The following is a 25,174-nucleotide window of genomic DNA, read 5'->3' on the forward strand; positions in this document are numbered from 1 at the left end:
TCCAGGTGGGGCCTGGAGATCCCCTGGAATTACAGCTCATCTCCAGACTACAGAAGTCAGTTCCCCTGGAGAAAATGAATGCTCAGGTGGGTTGATTCTATGAAATGCTGCCCCACAGAGTTCCCTGTCCTTCCCAAGCTGCATCTCCAAATCTTCAGTTTCCCAACCTGGATCTGACAGCCCTACCCTCCAGTCCTTTCTGGTGGCCGTGTGTGTGTGTGTGTGTGTGCGGGGGGAAGGGGGGACCTGGCAACCCTAGGAGGAGAAGGAGGCTTCATAGAAGAGATGGGATTTGTGCTGGGGACAGAAGGAACATCAAGAGAGAGATGTGGATGGATGGAACTGTGTTGCTTCATTCTGTTTGGGGTATCTGCAGGTGTATTTATTCCAGCATGCTGTGCCTGTGAGTTCTGCAGTTGTTTGTAATGGATCAAAGAGAAAAGCTTACTGATTTCACAAGGAGTTCCCCCACACTTTCTCCCCAGACATCACCATTACAAGGTCACTTACTGCACTGTCACTTGGTAAATAATGTACACGGGGTGAGGGGTGGGGGTAAGCTGGGAGCATTTGGACTGCCTTACAAATGCTTTGGGGGAGGAACGTGGCATGGTATAGCCCAATCTCATCAGATCTTGGAAGCTAAGTAGGGTCGGTACTTAGATGAGAGACCACCAAGGAAGGCTTTGTAGAGGAAGGCAGTGGCAAACCACATCTGCTTCTTGCTTGCCTTGAAAGCCCCTTGCTGGAGTTGCTAACACTTTACACACAGAGACATGTACAGATGCATCTTTAAACTGGTCATTGTAGCCCGTGACTTTCTGAGCAGGAATCTGGCATTCACAAGATTTGACATTGGGAACTCCATAGGAGTATCTTCTTACAAGAGTGCATGCACAGTCCATCAGGAAGGTCTTTTGCATAGGTTCCAATGAAATTAATGGGAATTCCCAGTGGGTTTAGCTCGTGACATAGTATAAATAGTAGGGGGTATTGTGTTAAAAGTGAAAACACCATTGAATGAAGACTGGGACATGGAAACAGTGAGCCCAAATTATTTCAGAAAACCTCCCACATAATTTGCAAACTGTAATTTAAAAACCTCCTCTGTTAATTTCTAGAGGCTTATTTCTCTTTCTGTGTCTCTCTCCACCTCCCTCCTTTCTTAATTCTGCTGACAGCCTTAAGATCAGCATGGAAATGAGCACAGTATTTTGCAGTGTGTGCCATTCTGTTCAGATCGTTTTGGTGCTCCTTGTTGCATCTCTCTCTCTCTCTTTGGGTTGAATCCACCATTTGCTGTCTGGTGCAGAAATCCAATGGAATGTTGTGTACCATTTCGGGACCCAGAAGGAGGGCCTCAGCTTCATTTTTAGGAATGCCTAAATCCACACGTAGGCGCCTAAATAAAAAGGTGCCATTTCGGAACTTCCGAGAGGCACAGTTTGGAGGGGGGTTTTGTTCAGATTTAATAAGGGGGAACAGCTGCTCAGGATATATTTAGGGGTTTAAATTTAGGATCAAAGATTTTATTATAGTAGCCTCTGGATCTCTAGATTATAGCTGCTATGGAGGAAGTCGGTGTACAATGAATGGAAGGCAGCTGTGTGTGTTTGTGTGAATTCTCCGCCTCTCTGTGTGCATTTTTACTAGACATCGTATCTTCTGCTGCAAGCTACCATTTTACAAACAAACGTCTGGAGTTAAGGTAGTGCTGAAGTGCATGTCCTGAATGATTCCAGCCACCCAAATAACAAAGTTGTTTGTTTCTGGAACTCAAGTAGATCACGTGCTTACCAACCCTGTTCTTTATAGTATCTGGACAGAGTTGGATATGAAAGTATGCTCCTTTCTGTCTTCCCCCCTGCTGACCATGTGTGTCCTCTTAAGTGCCTACACATCCTGCACCACATCTTCTCCTCTGCTCAGCTCCTACACACACACACCCCTGGGCTGACTGCTCTTCTTCTGCCACATCTCCTGCCCCATTCCATCAAGCTTCCTTACCTCCACACTGTATTCAGGGACCTCACCGTTCCTTTTCTGCAGCCCCATTATACCACAACACATATTTTGGGATATTCTGAGTCCTGACAAGTGCCGTTGTTTGTAGCACCCACCCCTTTGCTGGGGTTTCAAGCCCCCCATCGAGGGGGTACGTTGCCCCGCTGGAGAAACACCAGCTAAGCTATTCATGTAAGTGTGATCAGAAGTATCCAGATCCACTGAAACAGGTGACAATTTTACCATTACTTTTAATGGGAGGTGGATTACATTTTTACACCTTGATTTTGAAAGCACTTTTCATCCCACTGTTTCTAAGGCAATTTCTCTCTAAATGTTTAGGTGCAAGTCTTTGCACCTTTTTATGGTTCATTCTCAATGCAGGATTAATGAAGGAAATTGTTGGGAGATTTGGACACTTGAATTGTACATCAACAGAGGCATTCATTTCCACTGTGTTCACAAAGACCTGATTCAAACATAAAGTGCATTGTGGCATTTTCATGTATTGCTTTATGTACAGTATGTCCATTGTTCCAATAATGCAACAACGTGGGCGGAAAGTAATACAGGACTCACTAATGTGGCCAAAGACAGGGCTGCTGTGTCTGTCTTCTGTTGTGTCTTCTAAAGACATCATTATTGTTGTGGGGAATGGAATTTTTAATCTCAAACAACAGAGAAAACAGCAACGTAGCAAGCACACCCATCTATCAAAAGATAAAAGGAAAATAGAGGACATGAAATCAAAAGTCCTACACTGGCATATTTAAGAAAAAAAAGACCAAATTAAGAAATTCTATTAGCATTTCAGCTGTTAGCAAGAAAGAGAGATCTCTCTGAGCAGCAATTAATTCTCCCCCCACCCCCAACTCATTCTTCCTGATGTTCTGGTCTTCTCTGGTTTAAACGATTCCCCTTGCAGCTTATTTCATGCTTCGTTTATTTCACAGCGTATCTTCTGATCCTGATGAAAAATTATTCAGGGAACTTCTGCAAAAATTATTTGGACACCTTCCTCAATCAGCCAGTCTGATGTGAATTGGGAGGGGGGGGACACATACAACACGTCTCTGCTTCTCTGTGTGAGCTTACATGTGTGTGTGTGTGTGTTCTATGGTTGAATCTCACTAAGCATCTCTCTTGTCTTTTAATGCAATTTATATTTAAAACATTCTTCCTGGCTTCTACACCAAAGCATGTTCATGACCCCCAGCAATGGTCATGTGAAGACTGGTTTGCTTTGATAATTCAGTGTCAGAATAGAAGCATTTCAGCTCTTCTTATCTTTCTTTTTGCAGCAAGCACAACCTGTGAACACAGACTGGCGGTTCTCTCAGGCCCAGAGACCAGGCACCAGCGGGTGAGTGAGAAGTAGTGTCTTTTCTTCTATGCAGACGTTCCTTGGTTTTGGGTGTAGACGTTCTCTGCCATTGTGCCTCAAACATGGCAGACCAGAAACCTTTCCAAAGAGGATTGTGTCTCTGATAGCTCAGGAGCAAGCTGACACGTGGGTGACATTGCTGATGGTTTGGATTGGGTTGTGGGTTTTTGGGACCTGTTGATTGTCCGTTTCTACCCAAAGCTTCCAAAACTTCCAAATCTTCCGTGGCCGAACAGCAAGGAAGTCTGGGTGCAATAACTTCCAGTGGGATTGCTGGGTGGTATTTTGTGAGACTCAAAAGAGGTGAAAAATGCTTGTTACAAGCAAAGTTGTCAGAGCATCAGAAGGCATGGTTGTGCCTTGAAGTGGTCTGATATGTAGAAATCCTCAAGGGAATGTTCTTGTAGTGAGACTTGCATCAGAACAATCTCCTGATGTACTACAGATCACTCTACTGTTAAAAGGGCAGCTGCAGGGGCATTTAAAAAGTTGGCATCATTTTCAGTTTGAGGAAGGACTCCTGGATTACAAAGCCTAGTATGCCTTCTCTAGCTTAGGCTGTTTGACATCCAAACAAAGCAGCTTTGTGAAGTAGCCACACAATATCTTCCTTTAATCATCCACTTGCCACGTTTTCCCCTGCTTTGCTGTGATCTTTCTCAAATGACCTTTGCAGAAAGATGGTACTTAAAAGCATTTGCCTGCCATGTGGGTGGGAAGGTGCATTTTTACAAGGCCCATCCCCACTGAAAGTGTTTTCCCTGCCTTATCCCACCCCTGCATCTACTTTCCATCCACCAAACAGTTTTTGGGAGCTTTTTTTTCTTTTTTTTAAAGGCAACTGACTTATCGTAATAGCACCATATCAATCTACAAATAGGTCCTCTGAGTTCAAAATTTTAATATATTTTTTTTAAAAAGTAAGCCTCTGACTCTTTATGTTATGTAGATATACTTGTGCCATTATATCTCTGCAATGAAAGGGGTAGAGGCTTACTTGAAAATAAAAGCCGAGAATTCAGAGGACTTAGAGTGGTATTATGTTATAACACTATAGAGATATGTCAGTTGCCAGGAAAGCCCTCCGGTGAGCAAAGGGAAAGCTAGGGAGAACTGCTTATAATCTGTTATATGCCAATAAAGGCTTGTGACTGTGATAATTGTCATGTGGGTGTTCTGTTGCCACTGAGAATGTCACCATGTGAAGCAGCAGTAGACAGGATATGTGTTTGAGATAGCTGTGGTGGAACATAAAAACCTTCTCAAATCTCCCATAGATGAACCAGAGTTTTTCCGTATACTGAAAACTTTAAAAAAACACATTCATTATAGATGCTGTACCTATCTGATAAATGTTGAAGATGGAGAGGAAGCAGCTTGTCTAAATTTCCTTAGGAAGTTCTTGATTCACACTTTAGCCACACACTCAGTAACTTCAGATTCTTGCATTTTCCCCATTCCCTGTAGGATAACTACCTTTTTAACTAGCTCTGGTTCAATGCAGCCTACCTTAGTATCTCAAGCTTTAACTGAAATAGATCGATGTGTGTGTTTGGGAGGGTCCTTCTGCTGAATGTCTAGGTGTCCAGCTACTGTGAAAGGCATAGGAGCATGAACAGCTGCAAAGAAATCATAGCAGTGGTGTTGATCAGAATATACCTTATACCTGGTTGGCATTTGGGCATCTGCATAACAATGATAATGGCCTTGCCACCCACCTGTCATTCAAGAAAACATGTATTTTTGCCACAGGATGTACAATATTTAGTAATTGTGTTTAGCGTGCTTTGCTTGCAAACACCACTGGACACATCTACCCACCCCTTACTTTGCCGTCCAGTGATTTAACGGCACCCTTAGCAGGAAGGTAAATGGAGGAGATGTTTGTGTGATCTAGAATGTGTGTGCATGCTGCACAAGGAGTATGGCCCATGGACATGCTGGTTCCCCAGCTGTACCACTCCCCAACCAGTTCACCGGCACACAACAAGCTGGGAGCTTTGATCTTTTTACATTCATGCACCTCTTAAAGAGGTGGATCATAGTATATAAAGTGAGGCAGTGTGCGATTGCAATAAAAAAGGCCAATGCCATGCTGGGAATTATTAGGAAGGGAACTGAAAACAAATCAGCCAGTATCATGCCCCTGTATAAATCGATGGTGCGGTGTCATTTGGAGTACTGTGTGCAATTCTGGTCACCACACCTCAAAAAGGATATAGCATTGGAAAAAGTCCAGAAAAGGGCAACTAGAATTATTAAAGGGTTGGAACACTTTCCCTATGAAGAAAGGTTAAAACGCTTGGGGCTCTTTAGCTTGGAGAAACGTCGACTGCGGGGTGTCATGATAGAGGTTTACAAGATTATGCATGGGATGGAGAAAGTAGAGAAAGAAGTCCTTTTCTCCCTTTCTCACAATACAAGAACTCGTGGGCATTCAATGAAATTGCTGAGCAGACAGGTTAAAACGGATAAAAGGAAGTACTTCTTCATCCAAAGGGTGATTAACATGTGGAATTCACTGCCACAGGAGGTGGTGGCAGCTACAAGCATAGCCAGCTTTAAGAGGGGATTGGATAAAAATATGGAGCAGAGGTCCATCAGTGGCTATTAGCCACAGTGTGTGTGTGTGTGTGTGTGTGTATTTTGGCCACTGTGTGATGCAGAGTGTTGGACTGGATGGGCCATTGGCCTGATCCAACATGGCTTCTCTTATGTTCTTATGTGACACAAATTACATAGATCTAAGCAGATTCACAGTTTTGGGTTTGTTTGTTTTTTTCCTGGCATGGCTGCTGTGCATTTGACAGTTCTTTGAGAAGCAGGAATTCAGGTGATGAATCTTATTCCTTTCATGCGTAGCTGGAAAAGGTTCACTGGCAGAATCCTTACTATTTTGCAGAACTGTCAAAGTCTCAGGGAACTTTGCCAGGAAATGATGGCCGTGAAATCCAAAGTGCAATCAAGACTAGAATAAAATGAGGCACTGAGTGTTGGAGAAAAGGACTTTTTTTATTCCTGGCCATAAGAATAGCCAATCTACAAAAGGCAGAATTCTTGGCCTTCAAAGAAAGTATCATGCATCAGTGTGTTCTGCTTACAGCTTACTCCTTATATTTGCACTGAAGGTGATTGCCCACATTTTAGAATGGAGTGGTCCTTCATATGACCAGTGTATTTTCAGCGCATTACTTTTACTCCTTCTTACTCTGCTATGTCACCCAGTGTAAACCTCTTTCATTTCAAGTTCTGCTGCAGCCTGTAAACATTTTTGGTATCTATCTCTGCAGGTTTGTGCAAAAAGAAGTTGGTAATTGGCAACACTCTTTCTCAGCATCCAAGGGTGCAGAGACAAATATCGCCTTAGTAGTAAACCTGATCCCAATTTTTCCCATATCCAGCTAGGAGGAAATCTATTTTTCTGGTTTGGAAGAGAAACCAGATTAGCACAGCATGTATCAATATGCCATAGGGTCACCCATGAAATCCTTTTCCTCTCCCTTTATCAAAGCTATTAAATTTCCCCACCTACTTTTTTTACATTTCATCAAACTTTGGAAATCATAACTATTGCCAGGAATGGGGGGTGGGAGGGAGAGAAGTATGGAGGGGGGGTGGACCAACACAGGACCTAGGCAAATGTCACTACATGAGTACAGGGGGGGGGGGAGTGTAGGGTTATCAGACCCCTTTGGGCCATCCGCAGGGGCTGAGGGGTGTAGGGTTGCCAGCCCCAGGTTGGGAAAGTCCTTGAGATTTGGGGATGGAGCCTGGGCTGGACAGAGACCTCAGTAAAGTACAATCCCATGGAGTCCACCCTCCAAGGCATCTACTTGCTCCAGGGGAACCGATCTTTGTAGTCTGGAGATGAGCTACTAATTCCAGAGGGTCCCCAGGCCCCACCTGGAGGTTAGCATCCCTTCAGGAATGAAGAGAGAGCAAAGTTGATGGCATATACAACAGCACCTCTCCCATTGGAAGTACATCCTGTGAGACTTTGTTCTCCCCAAATGAGGGATTCCCAAAGAGTATCATGGAGTGGGTAGATACCGGGAAAGAGGGAGTTTCACTTAGTGGATTCCTGCTTGACCCATTCCTGCCCCCTCCCCACCCCCAAACAGCAGCCTTCCTCTGCACTCCATATCGTCTTTGATCTAACAGCCTGGCACTGCTCACAGCAGCAGGAGTTAATGAATTGCTAATGAGGGATTTCATTGGAAGCCAGTGGCCGTTGGTGTACCTTTCAAGGTCCCATTTGCACTGGTGGTGGGTTCCTCCAGCATTGCCACCTGTCTGGCTGGCCCCACTCCTGTGCCTTTGACAACAGCCTGGAATGTCGACATGGAGCAGATGGTGCTTTTGCCAGCACGGACAAGAAAAGCTCCACCTGCTTCATTTTTCTGTCTCAGGCTGCTGTTCAAAGGGCGTAAGCCAGGGTGATTTTTAAAAAGGTGGCTGTCCTACTTTTCTGCCCTTTGCTGGGCATGACTGCTTTTGAATTGCCCCTTAGTAGAGCTTGACCTCAAGCTAGAGCTGCCAACAGGCCTGGAGGGGAAATGTCCTGTCCCTAAAGTTTAATGCAGGGGTCCCCAACGTGGTGCTCGGGGATGCCCGCCAGCACCTTTCCTGATGTCCACCAAGTGCTTTTAGAAAGTGGGTGGAGCCAAGTGGGACTCCTGCCCAGGAGAGCTTCTGGTTGCCTGTTTGAGATGTGATTGGCTGTGCAGATTAAAACAACATTTCAGTAGCAGCTGCTACAGCAGTGTCGGGTTTATTCTCTCTCTGACTTGTGTTTCCCAGCTTATATTTAACATTTACTCCTCCTCTCCCTTGCATTTGGGTTTCCTCTGTGTGTGTGGTTGGTTCTGCCTCCCATGCAGCCATTTTGTGGTTGCACCCACCACCTTGCCTCAGAATTCAAAGGTGCCCACATGCTCATAAAGGCTCTGTTTAATGTCTGGGACTGGACAGCCAAACTTTTCCTGGCATAAAATCGCATGAAGCCTCTTTGAAAGGGGCAGGATGCGGTTTTTCTCCCTCCAGACAGTTGGGAGTTTTAGTCGGGGCAGTTTACAGACGAGAGTGTCAGGCCATGAAAAGCTTTGCCAGGTGATTCCTGTATTCCAGGTCTCTGTCAAGGAGAGAGGACGTCAGTGCCCCCCCCCCCCACATACCCTCCTACACACTAGTCGCGGTGGAACCATTGCTGCATTTTCTTCACATTCTCCAGTTCTCCATTACACAGCAAAGTTGTTTGTTACTTCAGAAAGATAAAACTCCACTTGCCCCTTTCCCCCCCCCTCCCTGAATAATCCTGAAGGGCCACTGTGTCCCAAGGGCTTTTCCTTCTGTTCCTCGAGGCTGCAGGCTGAAGAAGGTGCAGGAGGCTGCCCTCTTGCTTGCCTTGACTTCTGCAGTGTGCAGGACAAAGGGAGCAAAAACGGGCCCTGCATGCCAACAGAGCCAGGGCCGCCTTCCACTTTGCAACCCTGCAGAACTGCCCAGAAGGTGCTCAGACAGCAGGTGATTGGCTTGGGCCCCTTTGGCTTCCAGTCCACAGCCCTGGAGGGGAGGGGAAGAGGAAGGGCAGGAAGGAGGGTTACTGGCCTTCGGTCTAGACTACATAGATTAGTTCTCTTGGGAAAATGGCAGCTTTGGAAAGTAGACCACAGAGCAGGGCATACAGCAGAGGGCCCTGGGAAAAGCGGGGGGTTGGACTAGATGGTCCTCAAGGCTCCTTCCAACTCTGTCTCTGTGTTTCTAAGAGAAACTGAAGTCCCTCCCCAGACAATGTGGCCAAATCTCCAGGAATGTCCCAAGCTGGAGCTGGCAACCCTAGCAGGAAGCTCCTTGTGTCCTCCCAGCAGCACCACTCCTTTTGTCCTGACAGCTACAGGGTACTATTTAGGAGGGGTAACTATTGCTACAGCTACAGGAAAATGGCAGTAGAACAAATGACTCCAGCACAGATGCTGCGCTGCGCTGAGCCCTCAGTCCAAGGCCACACCAGGCCAATCACGCTTCAGGCAAAGTCAAACACACATGGCCAGTCCTCCTCCCTCCCTCTTTTATTCCCTTTTTTGCCAGCCCTTTTGGAGAAAATGATGGCAAAAATAAATTGTGTATGTTTTGTATTGCTACCGATATGAGCATTTGGTGGTTCGTGTTGCTGCTTCCAGAGCTCTTGTGGCCTTCTTGCTAAATTTCTCTTTGGAAGGGTGGGTCACAGCTGTCCTAGATGCTTTTGGAGGCCCAGCATTAGAACTCAAGCCCTCTTTGCTTAGGCTGTGCTTCTGACTATACGCTGGGCTGTCGGGAAGTACCACTGGAGAATGCACGCTGTTGGTAATGCAATATGCCCCGATGCTAGTCAAAAGGAAATGACTCACCTCTTGTGAGCATTCTGGCCTTTTGTGTTTAGTGCTAGAGAGCCAGTTTGGTGTGGTGGTTAAGTGCACGGACTCTTATCTGGGAGAGCCAAGTTCGATTCCCCACTCCTCCACTTGCAGCTGCTGGAATGGCCTTGGGTCAGCCATAGCTCTGGCAGAGGTTGTCTTTGAAAGGGCAGCTGCTGTGAGAGCCCTCTCAGCCACACCCACCTCACAGGGTGTCTTTTGTGGAGGGAGAAGATATAGGAGATTATAAGCCACTCTGAGTCTGATTCAGAGAGAAGGGCGGGGTATAAATCTGCAATTCTTCTTCTTCTAGTCAATATTTGCAAAATCAAACATGGCTTCCTGTAAGTATATCAAATAATGCAGCAGTGGCTTACAAAAGCCATAAAAAAGGCTTGTCCACCTCTGCTGTACTTTCATGCAGATTTGTAGCCAGAGAGGTAAGGGCACTTTTGAGGGCACATTCCTGGTACGTAGAGAAAGGCAATGAGGCCCTATAGGTTGTGGATGTGTGTATTAAGTGCTGTCGAGTCACTTCCAACATGGTGACCCTATGAATTAATGACTTCTAAAACATCCTTTTGTTAACAGCCTTGCTTGAATCTTGCAAACTTCTTTTACTGAGTCAGTCCATCTCATGTTGGATCGTCCTCTCTTCCTATCATTGTTGTCTTTTCCAGTGACTCTTGCCTTCTCATAATGTGACCAAAGTACAATTGCCTCAGTTTAGTAATTTTAGCTTCTAGGGAGAATTCAGGCTAGATTGGATCTAGAAACTACTTATTTGTGTTTTTGGCAGTAGTAAGAATGATCTTGGTCTTGGTCTCCAGTGAGTCCATAGTCACTACATTTGTCTTCTTGGATACCCTTCCGCAATCTGTGGTGATAAAATTTCATGCAGGTGTTCTCAGCAGGTCCCATAAATGTTTCTCCATTGTGATGCTGGAGGGCCTGGATTGTGGCTTCTGCCATCCCCCTCCCACTGCACCTTATCTCTGTGAATTCCAAGGCCCCATGGGCACAGACTTGTGTGTCCCAAAATGCATTGGTTCCACAATATGAGTTATGTACCTTCTGCTTTTCCAGGGTACAGATTGCGTGTGAAGTCAGTGTGCATTAGAATACATACCTCTGTGCAATGTGAACGTCACATGGTTGGGCACACTAATGAGGCGGGACTGGCTGGCACAACCCAACCTCTCCTCAGCCAACCATGTACTATACCCAGTTCAGGTATCTGCAAAGTACTCATACTGTATACTCATGGAACTAGTTTTTCTGAGCAAGTCTGATTATGCATCCAGAAACGACTTCAGTTACACCAGTATGCTTTGCAGGACTTTTTTTGTAGCAGGAACTCCTTTGCATATTAGGCTATATCCCCCTGATGTAGCCAATCCTCCAAGAGCTTACAGTAGGCTGTGTATGCCTGTAAGCTCTTGGAGGATTGGCTACATCAGGGGGGTGTAGCCTAATATGCAAAGGAGTTCCTGCTACAAAAAAAGCCTGGATGCTTTGCATCTTTGGATGGGGTTGCCAACTCTCGGGGGGGGGGGATTAAATGGAGATTTAATGGCGTATTATTTACCAGGTGATAATGTTATTTATGTCCATGCCTGGAAAAACTTCAGCTGTCCATTTCCACATATTAAGCTTCTGTAGAGGGACAGGACACCTTTATTTCAGGCTTGTTGAAAACCACAGGCACAGAGAGCAGAGACTGTGAAGAGGATCTACTTAATACATAGTGTACATAGGTTTAATGAGATAAATGTTTATGAGATAAATGACCACTTTATTTTAATAGTAAAGTATGATACTGAACTGGGCCATGATCAATAATGTCTGGATGCAGTAATATCAGTAATGCCAGAAATCTGTTCCCTATCACCCTGTTGAGTGAACTTTTGTGGAATTGTCCATTTCCAAATATTTGTTAAACTAAAACTTTTTTAAAAAAATTCAAAGGGAAAAAGAGGTGACTTTTAATTTCTGAGACCAAGGGCGGTTTTGTTTGTTTCTTTGTAGGACTATTATCCTGTGTTTTAACCAGCATTGCAAAATTGCTCACAATATCTGTAAAATGCAACCAATTCAATTTTAATTTTAAACAACAACATGTTTCAAACTCAAAATGAAAACCATCAAATCAATACATCCATGAGCAAAGTTAAGGTTAGGGAAAGAGAACAGATTAAAAGGTGTGATTTTAAAACACTGTGACGTGACAAAACAAGCAAAATCTAAGCCCAAAACAATGTCCCACTGATAGGAATGTTTAGTTCTGCTGAGCAGGCGAGGTGGTAAGGGAGAAGCACAAAGAGAAAATCTTGGCTGCTCCCTGAGCAGGAGTAGAGTATTCTCTCTGCCCACCTGCTTTTGAACACACATTAAACTGCCTTGTACTGAATCAGGCCCTTGGTCCATCAAAATCAGTATTGTCAGACTGGTAGTGGCTCTCCGGGGTCTCAGGCAGAGGTCTCTCACATCACCTACCTCCTGGTTCTTTTAAATGGAGATGGCAGGGAGTGAACCTAAGACCTTCAGCATGCCAAGCAGATGCTCTGCCACTGAGCCACAACCCCCTCCCCTTGGCTCTCTATCATGGAACAACTAGTCTAATATATGGTGGCTCTGCTGGGCAAGAAAGTCTGTCCAGGTATAAATTTTATGCATCCCATAAGGAGACTGTGTTGGGTTCATCGCATCAGTCAGCCCAATTAATTGCAAAATCTCTCCACTGCACCTGTGAAACTTTCCTCTATGCAAGAGTCGAGTGGGTCTGTGGCCATGATCCAAGCCCCTGCCAATCCTGGTTGATTTTTAACATTTGTATGCCACCTTTCTTGAACACTCAGAATTGCCATCAGTGAACTCAGGCCATTATTTCCATCTAGCTCTCCACGTGGCATGGCAACAGCTTTCCAAAACCTCTTCTAGGCAGAAGTCTTCCCCAGATTTTCCTTGGAGGTGGCAGTGCTTGCACCCGAGACCTGCGTTGTGCAAAGTCTGTGCTCCACCACAGACCAATGACCCCTTCACCCACTGTGAGATTGCTTCTTGATGAGTGGACCCTGGATCCATAGAGTCCAGTGGTGGGTGGCAGGGCCTCTCTCCAGCAAAGGTCTTTTTTCCTTTTGCCCAAACATACGTGCAAACTAAGATCCTTTTCTCCCAGGAGGTGCTGGAGACTGAAGCAGGGATTTCCTGCATGAAAAACTGGAGCTCTGTTGCTGCGCTAGGGCCCCAGCCTTCCTTTCCTAAAAGAAAACCCAAAGGGGCTAATAGAAATCCATAAAATGGTGGTAAAAATATAATATAATCATGTAGTGCTTCAATGGAAGAAGTATTTGTGATGCAGTCAGGGTAGTCCACACACTGCGTTGCCATGGAAACTGCCAGTGTGCTGGATGCTTTGAAAGAGACTGAACAACCCGCGCCATGCTCACTAGCTCTGCCACAGGAAAACATCTCAAGAAAAAGCTTGATTTTCTTTACTCCAGAGGAATTCAATGGCCCGTTCTTTTCTTTTCCTTTCCTTCCCTCTGTTTCTCATCGGATCTTTGTGGAAGTGATACAGTGATAAGAAGGCGACCTCCAACTGGACATTCTTTTATTTATTTACAAGTGAGAACCCCCAACACCTTGTGGGAAACATCTCATTTTCCCCTCCCCCACTATTTCCTTTTTCCCTTCCCTGTAAGCCCCATAACCCCTCTCCTTTTTCTGCTTCCGTTTCTTTTTCTCCAACCTGGAGATCTCTTGGGATCACAGTAGATTTCCCAACTACAGGGATCAGTTCCCCTTAGGGCTGCTGGCTCAGACATGGGAAATTCCTTAAGATTTGGGTGTGGAGTTTGGGGAGGGAAATGACCTCAATAGGGTATAATGCCATAGAATCCACCCTCCAAAGCAGCCATTTTTTCTCAGGGAATTGATCTCTGTCATCTGGAGAGCATTTGTAATTCTGAGTGATTTCCAGTCTCCTCCCGGAGGCTGCCAGTACTAGTTCCCTGAAGGAAACGGCTGCTTTGAGGGGTGAGTCTGTTGCATTATACCCTTCTGAGGTTCCTCCCTTCCTCAAACCCAGCCCTTCCTGGGCTCAACACCCCATATTGCTAGGAATTTCCTAACTTGGAGTTGCAACCCTATCTCATTCCCAACCTTCCTTTATCTTATTTTTTCATAAGATGAACCTCCCACCCCCACATCCAGCAGCCTCTGCCTAGGAAAACTACAAAGAGTTCTGTGGTGTCAGCCATTGGGACAGGCCACTAGCATGGTAGGAAACTCTCAAGGACATATTGGGGAGGGGAGTTCATCACTAGAGCATTATGTGTCTTGGAGAGAGGAGGCAGCTGTATACCTGGTGTAAAGAGTGTGACCAGATCTCCATGAAACATAGTGAGGTTGGAGCAAGACATTTGATTGCAATGATTGCTCCATTTGACAGTCTGTTCTGCAGCTCATAGTACTCATCGCATGACAGATGGATGGCCACATTGATGTCAGAGCACATCATGACACCTACCAGCCCACAGGCATGCAGACTGCTGGCCTCAAAGCCACTCCAGTTCCTGCTGTGTCCTCTTCTGTCCTTAAACAAGTGCTGAAGTCTGCAAATAGCCATCTTGCTTTTTGATCTGTAAAACTCCCTGAAAGGATAAGGTTGGGTCCCCTATGCCTGTTCCAGTGGCAGGAGCACTTTCCTTTGTCCAAAGAAGAAGAAGAAGACATTGGATTTATATTCTCCCCTCCACTCAAGAGTCTCAGAGCAGCTCACAATCTCCTTTACCTTCCTCCCCCACAACAGACATCCTGTGAGGTAGATGAAGATATTGGATTTATATCCCGCCCTCCACTCCAAAGAGTCTCAGAGCGGCTCACAATCTCCTTTACCTTCCTCCCCCACAACAGGCACCCTGTGATGTGGCTGGGACTGAGAGTACTCTCACAGCAGCTGCCCTTTCAAGGACAACCTGTACCAGAGCTATGGCTTACCCAAGGCCATTCCAAGCAGGTGCAAGTGGAGGAGTGGGGAATCAAACCCGGTTCTCCCAGATAAGAGTCCGCACATTTAACCACTACACCAAACTAGCTCTCTACACCAGCCTTCCCCTTCAGGGACAGACAGAAGGAAATACTTCTTTATGCAGAGAATGATTAAAATGTGGAAGGCGCTGCCAGAGGATGTAGTGATGGCCACAAACATAGAAAGCTTTAAAAGGGAATTAGAGATTCCTGGAGAATAGGTCTATCAGCGGCTACTAGCCATGGTGAATAAAGGGAACCTCTATGTTTAGATGCAGCCAGGCTCTGAATCCCAGTGCCAGGAGGCAATATCAGGGGAAGACCTCAGCCTCTATAGTATATACCACTCTTTAGTATATAGCATTAGAGTCTATACCATTGGCTCTCCAGAGGAACTGACTGGCCACTGTATGAGACAGGATGCTGGACTAGATGGACCACTGCTCTGGTCCAGTAGGGCTCTTCTTATGATCTTATGTTCACTTAGAAAAGCAACTTTCACCAAAGGAAGTCTCTTTTCTCCAGGCGTCAGTGCTCCCACTAATAGAATGGATCCAGGTTCTCCACTGTATTCCTTTTAGATATGGTGGTGGCTGGTCCATTTGTTTAAATCCAGGTCAGCCCTAATAATGTATAAAGTGGGATGGGGTACCCAGTATTCAGAGCAAAGGTGTGGGGAGGAGGGGATGCCAGCTTCTCGCTCTTAAGAATAATGTTATATATTCAAGCAAACCACAGTGTATTGCTTGAATATATGACATCATTCTTCTGTGCATATACTTTTTTATTGTTGCTGTCAAGTCACCCCTGTGAGGTTTCAAGGCATGAGATGTTCAGGGAAGGTTTGCTATTGCCTGCCTCTGCATCGTGATGCTGATATTCCTTGGTGGTCTCCTATCCAAATACTGACCAAGGTTGACCCTATTTAGTTTCCAAGGTCTAATGAGAGCAGGCTATCCTCAGCCATCCAGGCCAGAGCCTGTTTCTTATTGCAGCTTCTAGCTACTGGCTTTCCTCCCCTTGCCCTCCTGTTTTTTTTTCTTCTTAGCTCTGAACTTCGAAGAATGCTGTAGTGCAAAGAAGGGGTCAGCTGCAGGCATGCGGGGGTGGGGCGGGGTCTGCCCCTCTGGTTTCTGCTCCAAAAACTAGAGAGTTGCACCTGCTTCAGGGGCTGCAGCTCTCCCAGGTTTCCACCCTCTGGTAATGAGGAAGATCCATTCTCTCCCTGAAACCCTAGGAAACCACTCTGCCAATCAGGGTAAAACTATACAGGACTCAGTGGCCTTGTCCCAGACAGCACTGTGGGTTTTATACCTGATTGGGAACGGAGGAAGGGAGCAGACCTGGGTTCAAACAAATTGGCTTGCTACTGCAATCAAGTTTGGCCCTGAGAATTCCACATGACCGATGGTTTATCCGAAGATAAGATGCCCTTACCCTGGCCTGGATGGCTGAGGATAACCTACTCTCATTAGACCTTGGAAGCTAAATAGGGTCAACCTTGGTCAGTATTTGGATAGGAGACCACCAAGGAATATCAGCATCATGATGCAGAGGCAGGCAATAGCAAACCTTCCCTGAACATCTCATGCCTTGAAACCTCGCAGGGGTGACTTGACAGCAACAACAAAAAGATGCCCTTGGGAAACCATCTGCACATATTCCCGCCTAAAGGTTATCTCTATCCGCAAAGAGGAAATCTGGCAAATATGTATTTCCTCAGCTTAGTTACAGAGGCCCACTTGGGCTCGATTTTTGTGTGGAATCTTCATTTTCTGCATTTTACTTCCTTCCTTTTTACTGTACTTTGCTGTAGCAATGAGTGAAATTTTCTCCCCTTTTCCATCTGTGACTTCTCCTCCCGTTTTTCAAAGCTGAACAGATGGCTTTCCCACTGTGTACTCCCCCAGGTCCTAGTGAATCCCCCGGCAAATTCCACAGTCAAAGGGGAATGTATGGAATAGGTTGCTTTCCCCGTTTGCAAAGATTGCATCTGGGGTCATGGGACCAATGTCATTGGGAAGCTGCATGTGCTAGAGGTTGCAAATTAGGAATGAGAAAGGAGTAGAATTGCCCCCTTCTCTCATAAGCACAGCTCCTCACTTAAATCTCCCTTCAACCGGGCAGCTAATGCACATGGGGCCCATGGCCTCCAGAATAATCATGGGGCCCTCTACTGCTTACATCAAGATTTTTTTAGCATAGTGTTTTACTCACGTTTATATTTACTCCTGAGAGGGAAGGTGGCATGGTATAGCCCAGGGGTGGCCAAACTGCAGCTCAGGAGCCACATGTGGCTCTTTCACACATATTGTGTGGCACTCGAAGCCCCCATTGACTGGCTTGGAGAAGGCATTTGTCTCTTTAAATCACTTCTCCAAGCCAAGCCAGCCAGTGACTTGGAGAATGTATTTAAAGTTAAAGTTGCTTTCTTTCCACCTCCACTTCCCTCCACCTCCCCCATCTATTTTCCTTCCTTCCTTCCTTCCTTCCTTCCTTCCTTCCTTCCTTCCTTCCTTCCTTCCTTCCTTCCTTCCTTCCTTCCTTCCTTCCTTCCTTCCTTCCTTCCTTCCTTCTTTCCTTCCTTCCTTCCTTCCTTCCTTCCTTCCTTCCTTCCTTCCTTCCTGCCTGCCTGCTCTCAAACATTTGACATTCATGTCTTGCGGCTCTCAAACATCCAATGCTTATTCTAAGTGGCTCGGTACGTTAAACAAGTTTGGCCACCTCTGGTATAGCCCAATCTTGTCAGATCTCAGAAACTATGTAGGACCAGAACTTGGAAGGGAGATCACCAGGGAATACTGCGGAGGAAGGACATGGCAACCACCTCAACTTCTCACTTGCCTTGAATGCCCCTTGCTGGGGCCATCAAAAGTCAGTTGTGGCTTGACATCACTTGCATATGTGTGGCCTAGCAGAAAGACATTCAGACAGAAAGCTGATCTTCAGACTTTTGCTCAAGAGACACGGATGAGAAAGGCTTTCCTTGGGTGGAAGCTCTCCAAACATCTGGGCAGACTGCAGCCTTCCAGCCCTTTGGAAAGCAATTTATGGAAAGTTGGAAAGGACTAGAAACGCTGTCCTTACAGCTAAGCAATTTGTCTTTTACCATTGGAAGGCTAAAGCTAAAATTCTGCACACTCTTACTTGGGAATAAGTCACACTGGAATTAGTGAGACTTACTTCTGAGTAAACACACCCAGGCTATAAATCGTATAAATCACATGATGTGTGAGATCCTGAATCAGGATCTTCAGTTGATCGGTTGGTTGGTTGTTAATCACAGTTGTGATGGGGAAGGGTCAGATTGGATTGGGGCTATGATATGTGAGCACTTAACTTCCTCTGTCCTAATTCTAATTCCCCTTCCCAGATGCTGTAAGCTAATGGCATCCCTTCCCCAGCAGAGAGCAGCATCTGGGGAAGATTTGCATTGAGAAGATGACACAGAGGTTGAAAGGGTTGAACACCCCCTTGCCCTATGATCATGGTCCAGATCTTTGTCTCTCTGTCACACTCACATACAGATGCTGTTAGCTTTTTTTTAAAAAAGAGGACATTGATTATGAGTCTTCATCCTTATCATGTGTAGTTGGGCCCTTCCTGAATGTGAGTCAGTGGCATTTTGAGAAGAAAGCTATTGAGAAGGTTTTATTTATTTATATTCCACCTTCCTCTCCAATGAGGACCCAAAACGGTTACACTGTTCTCTCCTCCATTCTGCCTTCAAAACAACCCTGTGAGGTAGGTTAGGCCAAGAGTGTATGACTGGCCCATGGTCACCCAGCAAGCTTTCACAACAGAGTAGGGCAGGGGTGGCCAACAGTAGCTCTCCAGATGTTTTTTGCCTACAACTCCCATAAACCCCAGCCAGCATGGCCAATGGCTTGGGCGAATGGGAGTTGTAGGCAAAAAACATCTGGAGAGCTACTGTTGGCCACCCCTGGAGTAGGGAATTCAAACCTGGGTCTCCGCAATCCTAATCCCAGTTTCCTGTCTGCGCTGTCATCTTAATCTGTTGTCAAGTATTGCTAATTCTCCCCACCCCCTTCCCATGCCCTTCATTATTTGATGGAAGCTGCAAATAGCATTGTTTGGGTCTAGAGGAGAGGATGGTTCCTCTTCCAATCTTAAACTCTCCTCCCTCCTGGAAGAGCCTGTTGTGTCAGGGAATGAACCTTCCTCTAGAGGAGGAGAAGGATGCCATTAGGGGAAGAGATCCAGCCCTGAATCTCTTTTATAGAGCAATATGTTGCATTTGGTGTTACAGAGATCCCCCTCTGGAATGTGCTGCTGTTAAAGGCTGAGGCCTCCTTTTCACTTCCTGTCCCTGTTTCCTTAAAATTAAGTCCTGCTAAGGGCAAGAAGGGTATCCAGTAGGGTTGCCAACCTCCAGGTGATGGCTGGATATGTCCTGAGCTTACAGTTGGGAGAATGGAGAAAATGGTGCTTGGGATGATGGACTCTGTGGCATTAAATCCCATTGGGTATAAGTTCCTCCCTTCCCCAAACCCTGCTCTCATCAGACTCCATTCACCAAATCTCCAGGTATTTCCGCATCTGGAGCTGGCAATTCAGGCACAGAGTTTTGTGGAACCTTGAAAACGTTATTGTAGCCTCACTTTCCAAAGGCTCAGCCAGAGGCCCCCAGTTACAAGGCGTAAATGTAATAATAATAATAATACTTTTTATTTATATCCCGCCCTCCCCGCCGAAGCAGGCTCAGGGCGGCTCACAACACATAAGTACAATGTACAATAAAACCATACACGATAATTACAATTACAATTATATAAAATCATCCTTAAATCGTTAAAACAACTTGTATTAAAATTAACATTATGGTGCTATGACTAAGGTCTTCTATAAAATTCAGTGGCTAAAACATATCCAGCGAGACTTTCTTGGCTCGGTATTAAGTGAAGGCTATTTTAAAGAGGTAGGTCTTGCAGGCCCTGCAGAATTGGTCTAGACATCGCAGGGCCCGCACCTCCTCCGGGAGTTGATTCCACAATAGAGGAGCTGCCATGGAGAAGGCCCGGTCCCGGGTGGTCTTCAATCTGGCCTCCCTTAGCCCAGGGATATTCAGCTGGTTCTTTCCAGCTGACCTCAGCGCTCTCTGGGGTTCATATGGGGAGAGACGGTCCCTCAAGTAGGCAGGTCCTCGGCCATATGTAGGGTTGCCAGCTGTAGTTTGAAACTCCTGGATATTTGGGGTCAGAGGATGGAGTTTGGGAAGGGGAGTGAGCTCAGCAGGGATGTGATCCCATGGAGTCCCCCCTCCAAAGCCTCTGTTTCCTCCAGGAAAACTGGTCTCTGTAGTTTGGGGATCAGTTGTAATTCTAGCCCTACTAGGAGGTTGGTATTAACTACAAGTAAATGAGGATAGTTTCAGAGGGCTGGCCTATAGGAGGACAGTTAGATTTGAGTCCAGGAGCACCTTGGAGACCCACAGGAGGAGGAGAGCATAAACTTTTCGGAGTCCAAACTCTCTTTGTCTGACACAGTAGAGTAGCAATGTAGATCTGAGTCTTTTTATCTTAGTCAGAAGATGGGAGGGCGAGTTGTAAAGACTGCTTGAGAAGGATGCAGAGATACCACGCATATCAGAGATATCGGCTCAGAGTAGAGGCACAAATGTCTGCAGAGGGGTAATGCCACAAGAAATCTGTCTGCCTTTAAAGAGCTCTCAGGACCCTCTATTGTTGTTAGCAGTTGCTATGCAGAGTCAGGAGTTGCAGCTTTCTTCTGCCAAAATCCCTTCATTGGCCCAAATTTACAGGTGCCCCCTGCCCTCCCTGTTTAGAGCACGCACCCCCAGCAGGTTTTAGAACTTCAAAAGTTCTGTCTGCCCTTTTCTCTTTTTCTTTGTATAAACAAAGACTTAGTCCTACTGTGTGCTCTGTAAAGAAAGACATTTCTTCCATTGTGAATAAATATGCTCGCTCTCTCTCTCTCTCTCTCTCTCTCTCTCTCTCTCTCTTAATTGCATCTTTTTAAAGAGTTCATTTGTTTTTGTATTCTCCTCCTCAGATCTCAGAATGGGGATGAAAATGGGACTTGGCCAAACAACCAGTTTGATACAGAAATGCTTCAAGCCATGATCCTGGCGTCAGCAAACGGTCAGTGTCCACAAAGAATGTGGTATCAATTTTTGTTCAGTTATGCAACTGTTTAGTGTGACTGCTTTAAAAAAAAAAAAAGCCTGTACATGAAATACCTGTTTTGTACAAGATGCAAGCCAGCCAAGGGCCTCTTTAAAAAGGCTGGTGGGGATCTTTCCTGCTCTACAAAATGGGGTTCCTATAAGGAACAGCTGGCTAATTCATAATTAATTGCAGAAAAATATAGTAAATTGACTTATTTAATTTTTTTAACTTAAAAAAAACAGCTACAGAATCCCATTCTGTATACATAGCATATTTTATAAGCTCAGTATAGAATGAGTGTTCTGGTCCTTTGTTGCTTTCCCCAAAAGCCTTATAAAATTCCCAGTGAACACTTGCTAGCGCTGGTTTTGGAGATGGAAGCATTTTTGAAATAGGGTGTTTATGTTTTGAAAAGGAAATGGGGGGGGAGGACAGTTCTGCTCTGAAATGTAAAGAGGGGGTAAGATTCCCCATATGCTTATACTCTCTGGGCAACTGCAGATCTAATTTCCTTCCTTCAAAAATAAGAGGATTATTTTTAAATAATTGCCTCCTGCATCGTTCCAGGGACTGGAGTGCCTAATGCTGTACTTCCCTTCAAAGGGTCAGTTTCCTCCTGGGAAGGAGAGATGGTCAGCTAGTACAGGGCTGTCAAAAGAAGGCCTCAGTTAGGCAGAAATCAGACAGAATTTTCTCTGTTCAGCACAGACCAACCACTTGTATGCTCTTAGGTTCCTTGGTGTGCATCGCAGCCATTTCTACAAGCTGCTGAAGGTTACAGCTGCTGTCTGGTTCAATAAATCATTGTTGAGAATTGTATAAGATCCGGTTGGTCGATAAAGATGTTTGAATTTGCATAAAACCAGTAGCTCTGAGGAAAAGAATTTGTTTCATTTCAGTGAGGCTTACTCCTATGGAAATTTGCTAAATTGCCATTTTACAGCCTTCTCATAAGTGCCCGGTATAGTATTTTCCCTCAGTGAGGAGGCAAGCTCTTCTTACTTCCTTGCAGAGTCAATTTATCCAAGAAGCAAAATGACTGACATCTAGGGTTGCCAATGCTGAGTTGGGAAATTCCTGGAAATTTGGGAGCTGGGGGAGGGGCCTCAGCAGGATATAAGCGTACATTTTCACCAGGGGAGACAGATCTCTGTAGTCTGGAAATCAGTTCTACTTCAGGGAGATCTACAGGCTGCCCCCAGAAGTTGGCAACCTTACTCAAAGCTGAGTTGTGGGTGGGAAACTCAGGCATCTGATGAGAATGAGGAGAGAAGCAATCCACTGTTCTTGTATAAATCCCACCTGCTTGATAGGGTTACCAACCTCCAGGTAGTGGCTGGAGATCTCCTGGGATTGCAACTGATCTCCAGATAACAGAGATCAGTTCCCCTGGAGGAAAAGGCTGCTTTGGAAAGTGGACACTATACCTGATGGAAGTTCCTCCCTTTCCCAAACCCTACCATCCCCCAATTCCACCCCCAAAATCTCCAGGAATTTCTCAATTTAAAGCTGGCAATCCGAGGCACCTTTGTAATCATTTGGAAGATCTTCAGTGGACTAATCTGATTTGTTAAGAGCTGTCCTTGGATTCTCTCCAGAGTTGGATCCAGGCCCAAAACAGTAGAGCCCTCAAATCAGTTTCCATTTTTGAAGGCTGAAATCCAAAGGGCCCAGTTACAGAATGATTACAGGTTTGGAACATTTTCCCTATGAAGAAAGGTTAAAACGCTTGGGGCTCTTTAGCTTGGAGAAATGTCGACTGAGGGGTGACATGATAGAGGTTTACAAGATTATGCATGGGATGGAGGAGAAAGAAGTACTTTTCTCCCTTTCTCACAATACAAGAACTCATGGGCATTCAATGAAATTGCTGAGCAGTCGGGTTAGAACGGATAAAAGGAGGTACTTCTTCACCCAAAGGGTGATTAACATGTGGAATTCACTGCCACAGGAGGTGGTGGCAGCTACAGGCATAGCCAGCTTCAAGAGGGGGTTAGATAAAATTATGGAGCAGAGGTCCATCAGTGGCTATTAGCCACAGTGTGTGTGTGTGTGTGTGTGTATATTTTATAAAAATAAATTTTTGGCCACTGTGTGATACAGAGTGTTGGACTGGATGGGCCGTTGGCCTGATCCAACATGGCTTCTCTTATGTTCTTATGTACACATGAGGGTGATGGAGCCAACCTGACTCCTGCCAATTCCTTCTGAAGCTGTGACGGGGGATAGTTGTTAAAGCATTGCCTCAGCAGGCAGTTGCATCCTCCCTCAGCATGAGCCATTTTCTCTTCTGCCAGGTGATACTTCTGATCACAGAGCCCCAGTAGGAGAAAATGGCTTTAAAAAGAATAATGTGGTTGGCAGGGGGAGGGGGGGATAGAGGGTCAAGTTGCCACACTCGGCTTTCCAGTGCTTCACTTTAAATCACATCCCGCCATGTGATTCAACAGAATTGGCTATGTTACCAGTTTGGACTTGAGCCAGATTATTAGGGAATAGATGTTGTTGACCTCAGTTTGACTTACTTTTGAGTAAATTTGTTTAGAGTGTTGCTGTGCATCAGTTGAAATAAATCAGCTTAAGTCTAAGCATTCCAGTTTAACTGGTTTTGGACTCAGGCTTCTGGGGAATAGATTAGTGATCATTGCTCAAGTGTGTAGTAATCCTACCTTCTGAACAATTGTACTGTAGTTCTTTTGTACCTCAGGGGCACTCCCAGTGCAGAAATGTAGTGAAATATTCCTTTCAAAAGCCAAGCATGGTCAGCTGGGGTTAGTGACAGAAGTTAATGTGCAGAATGATATTTTAGTCTCTTGTCTTTTCTGTACAGTTCATCTAGTCCCTATAAACTTTTCACTGGCAAGATGAAAGAATTTGCCCATGGGACGTTGCACTGACACCAGGGCCTTGTTTGAATTGGGCTGCTACTGATGCTAAGCAGCTGCATGGAAACAGCCCAGTAGTAAAGGAGACTCTCAGAGCAAGTAGGAGAACCTGGATATCTGGTAGTACAAGTTCAACTGCTCTCTAAACAATAGAGATAATTTTCCCTAGTCAAAATGGTTGGAGGGGAGGACTTTATGGCATTGAACCCTGCTGAGACCCCCCCCCCCAACTGTGACCTTCCGCAGGCTCCACCCCCAAATCTCCAGGTGTTTCCCAGCCTAGAGCTGGCACCCCTATTTTTTGCCTTGCCAGGATCCTTTTGAAATCGGCCAATTTGCAACTGGGCTGTGTTTTGCAATGAGCAAAGAATGAATGTAGGGTTGCCAAATCCAGCCTGAGGAAGTTTAATTAAAAAAAATAAGAGATCAGTTGTAATTCCAAGAGACCCCCCCAGGCCCTGCCTGATGGTTGGAAACCCTAACTGGAGACTCTGCACCATTGACTTCATCCAATGACTGGTTGCCGCATGAGCTGAGAACTGGCCAAAAGGCCGTTTTTGCTTCTTTCTGCCCACTGCAAACAGGAACTGAGGACCAGGTTTCACATAACAGTGGGAGATTAGTGGTGAGATGTCCTGGTGTTTTCTTGAATGTTTAAAAGAAGATGAAGATATTGGATTTATATCCCGCCCTCCACTCCAAAGAGTCTCAGAGCGGCTCACAATCTCCTTTCCCTTCCTCCCCCACAACAGACACCCTGTGAGGTGGGTGCGGCTGAGACCCTTTCAAGGACAACTCCTGCGAGAGCTATGGCTGACCCAAGGCCATGCCAGCAGGTGCGAGTGGAGGAGTGGGGAATCAAACCCGGTTCTCCCAGATAAGAGTCCGCACACTTAACCATTACACCAAACTGGCTCTCCAAGCCACCCTAGGGTTAATGACCCATTTTTTAACATTAGGAATATATTGCTGTGGGAGGTTTTTGGATCCCTTTTATGTCTAGAAATATTCTCCCTCCTCAGAACTGCATTAGGTTTTGTAGGGCAGGAAAAGGAAGATAGGCTCCCAGTATTATTATTAGATGATTTTTCTCTACCATGACTGATAGAAATGACCCTCCTTTGAGTTGATATTGAGAAAAATGCGAAGAGCTGTGTAGGGAGGGTTGATTGCCCAGCACAACAACCTAAATCAAAATCCCCTCCCTCCATCACCCCTAATGCTTTGCAGTGGCAAAGAAAACATCTGGATATCCAACCATGTATCTCCCACACAATGTACAGTTTGTCTGAGAAACTTTGGAGTGGCAGCTTTTCTGTGGACTGG

At 45.5% G+C, this 25,174-nt stretch overlaps 1 protein-coding gene across 1 annotated transcript in view; it reads left to right on the top strand.

The window, feature by feature from the left end:
• Positions 1-25,174, top strand: part of LOC132582264 (protocadherin gamma-B5-like) — a 199,998-nt gene that overhangs the window by 158,192 nt on the left and 16,632 nt on the right. Inside the window, exons 4-5 of the mRNA XM_060253804.1 lie at positions 3,306-3,367; positions 20,848-20,936. Coding sequence (XP_060109787.1) covers positions 3,306-3,367; positions 20,848-20,936 — 151 coding nt within the window. The remainder of the gene's footprint in view (positions 1-3,305; positions 3,368-20,847; positions 20,937-25,174) is intronic.

Source organism: Heteronotia binoei, chromosome 14 (assembly GCF_032191835.1).
Source record: "Heteronotia binoei isolate CCM8104 ecotype False Entrance Well chromosome 14, APGP_CSIRO_Hbin_v1, whole genome shotgun sequence".
Taxonomy (NCBI): Eukaryota; Metazoa; Chordata; class Lepidosauria; order Squamata; family Gekkonidae; genus Heteronotia; species Heteronotia binoei.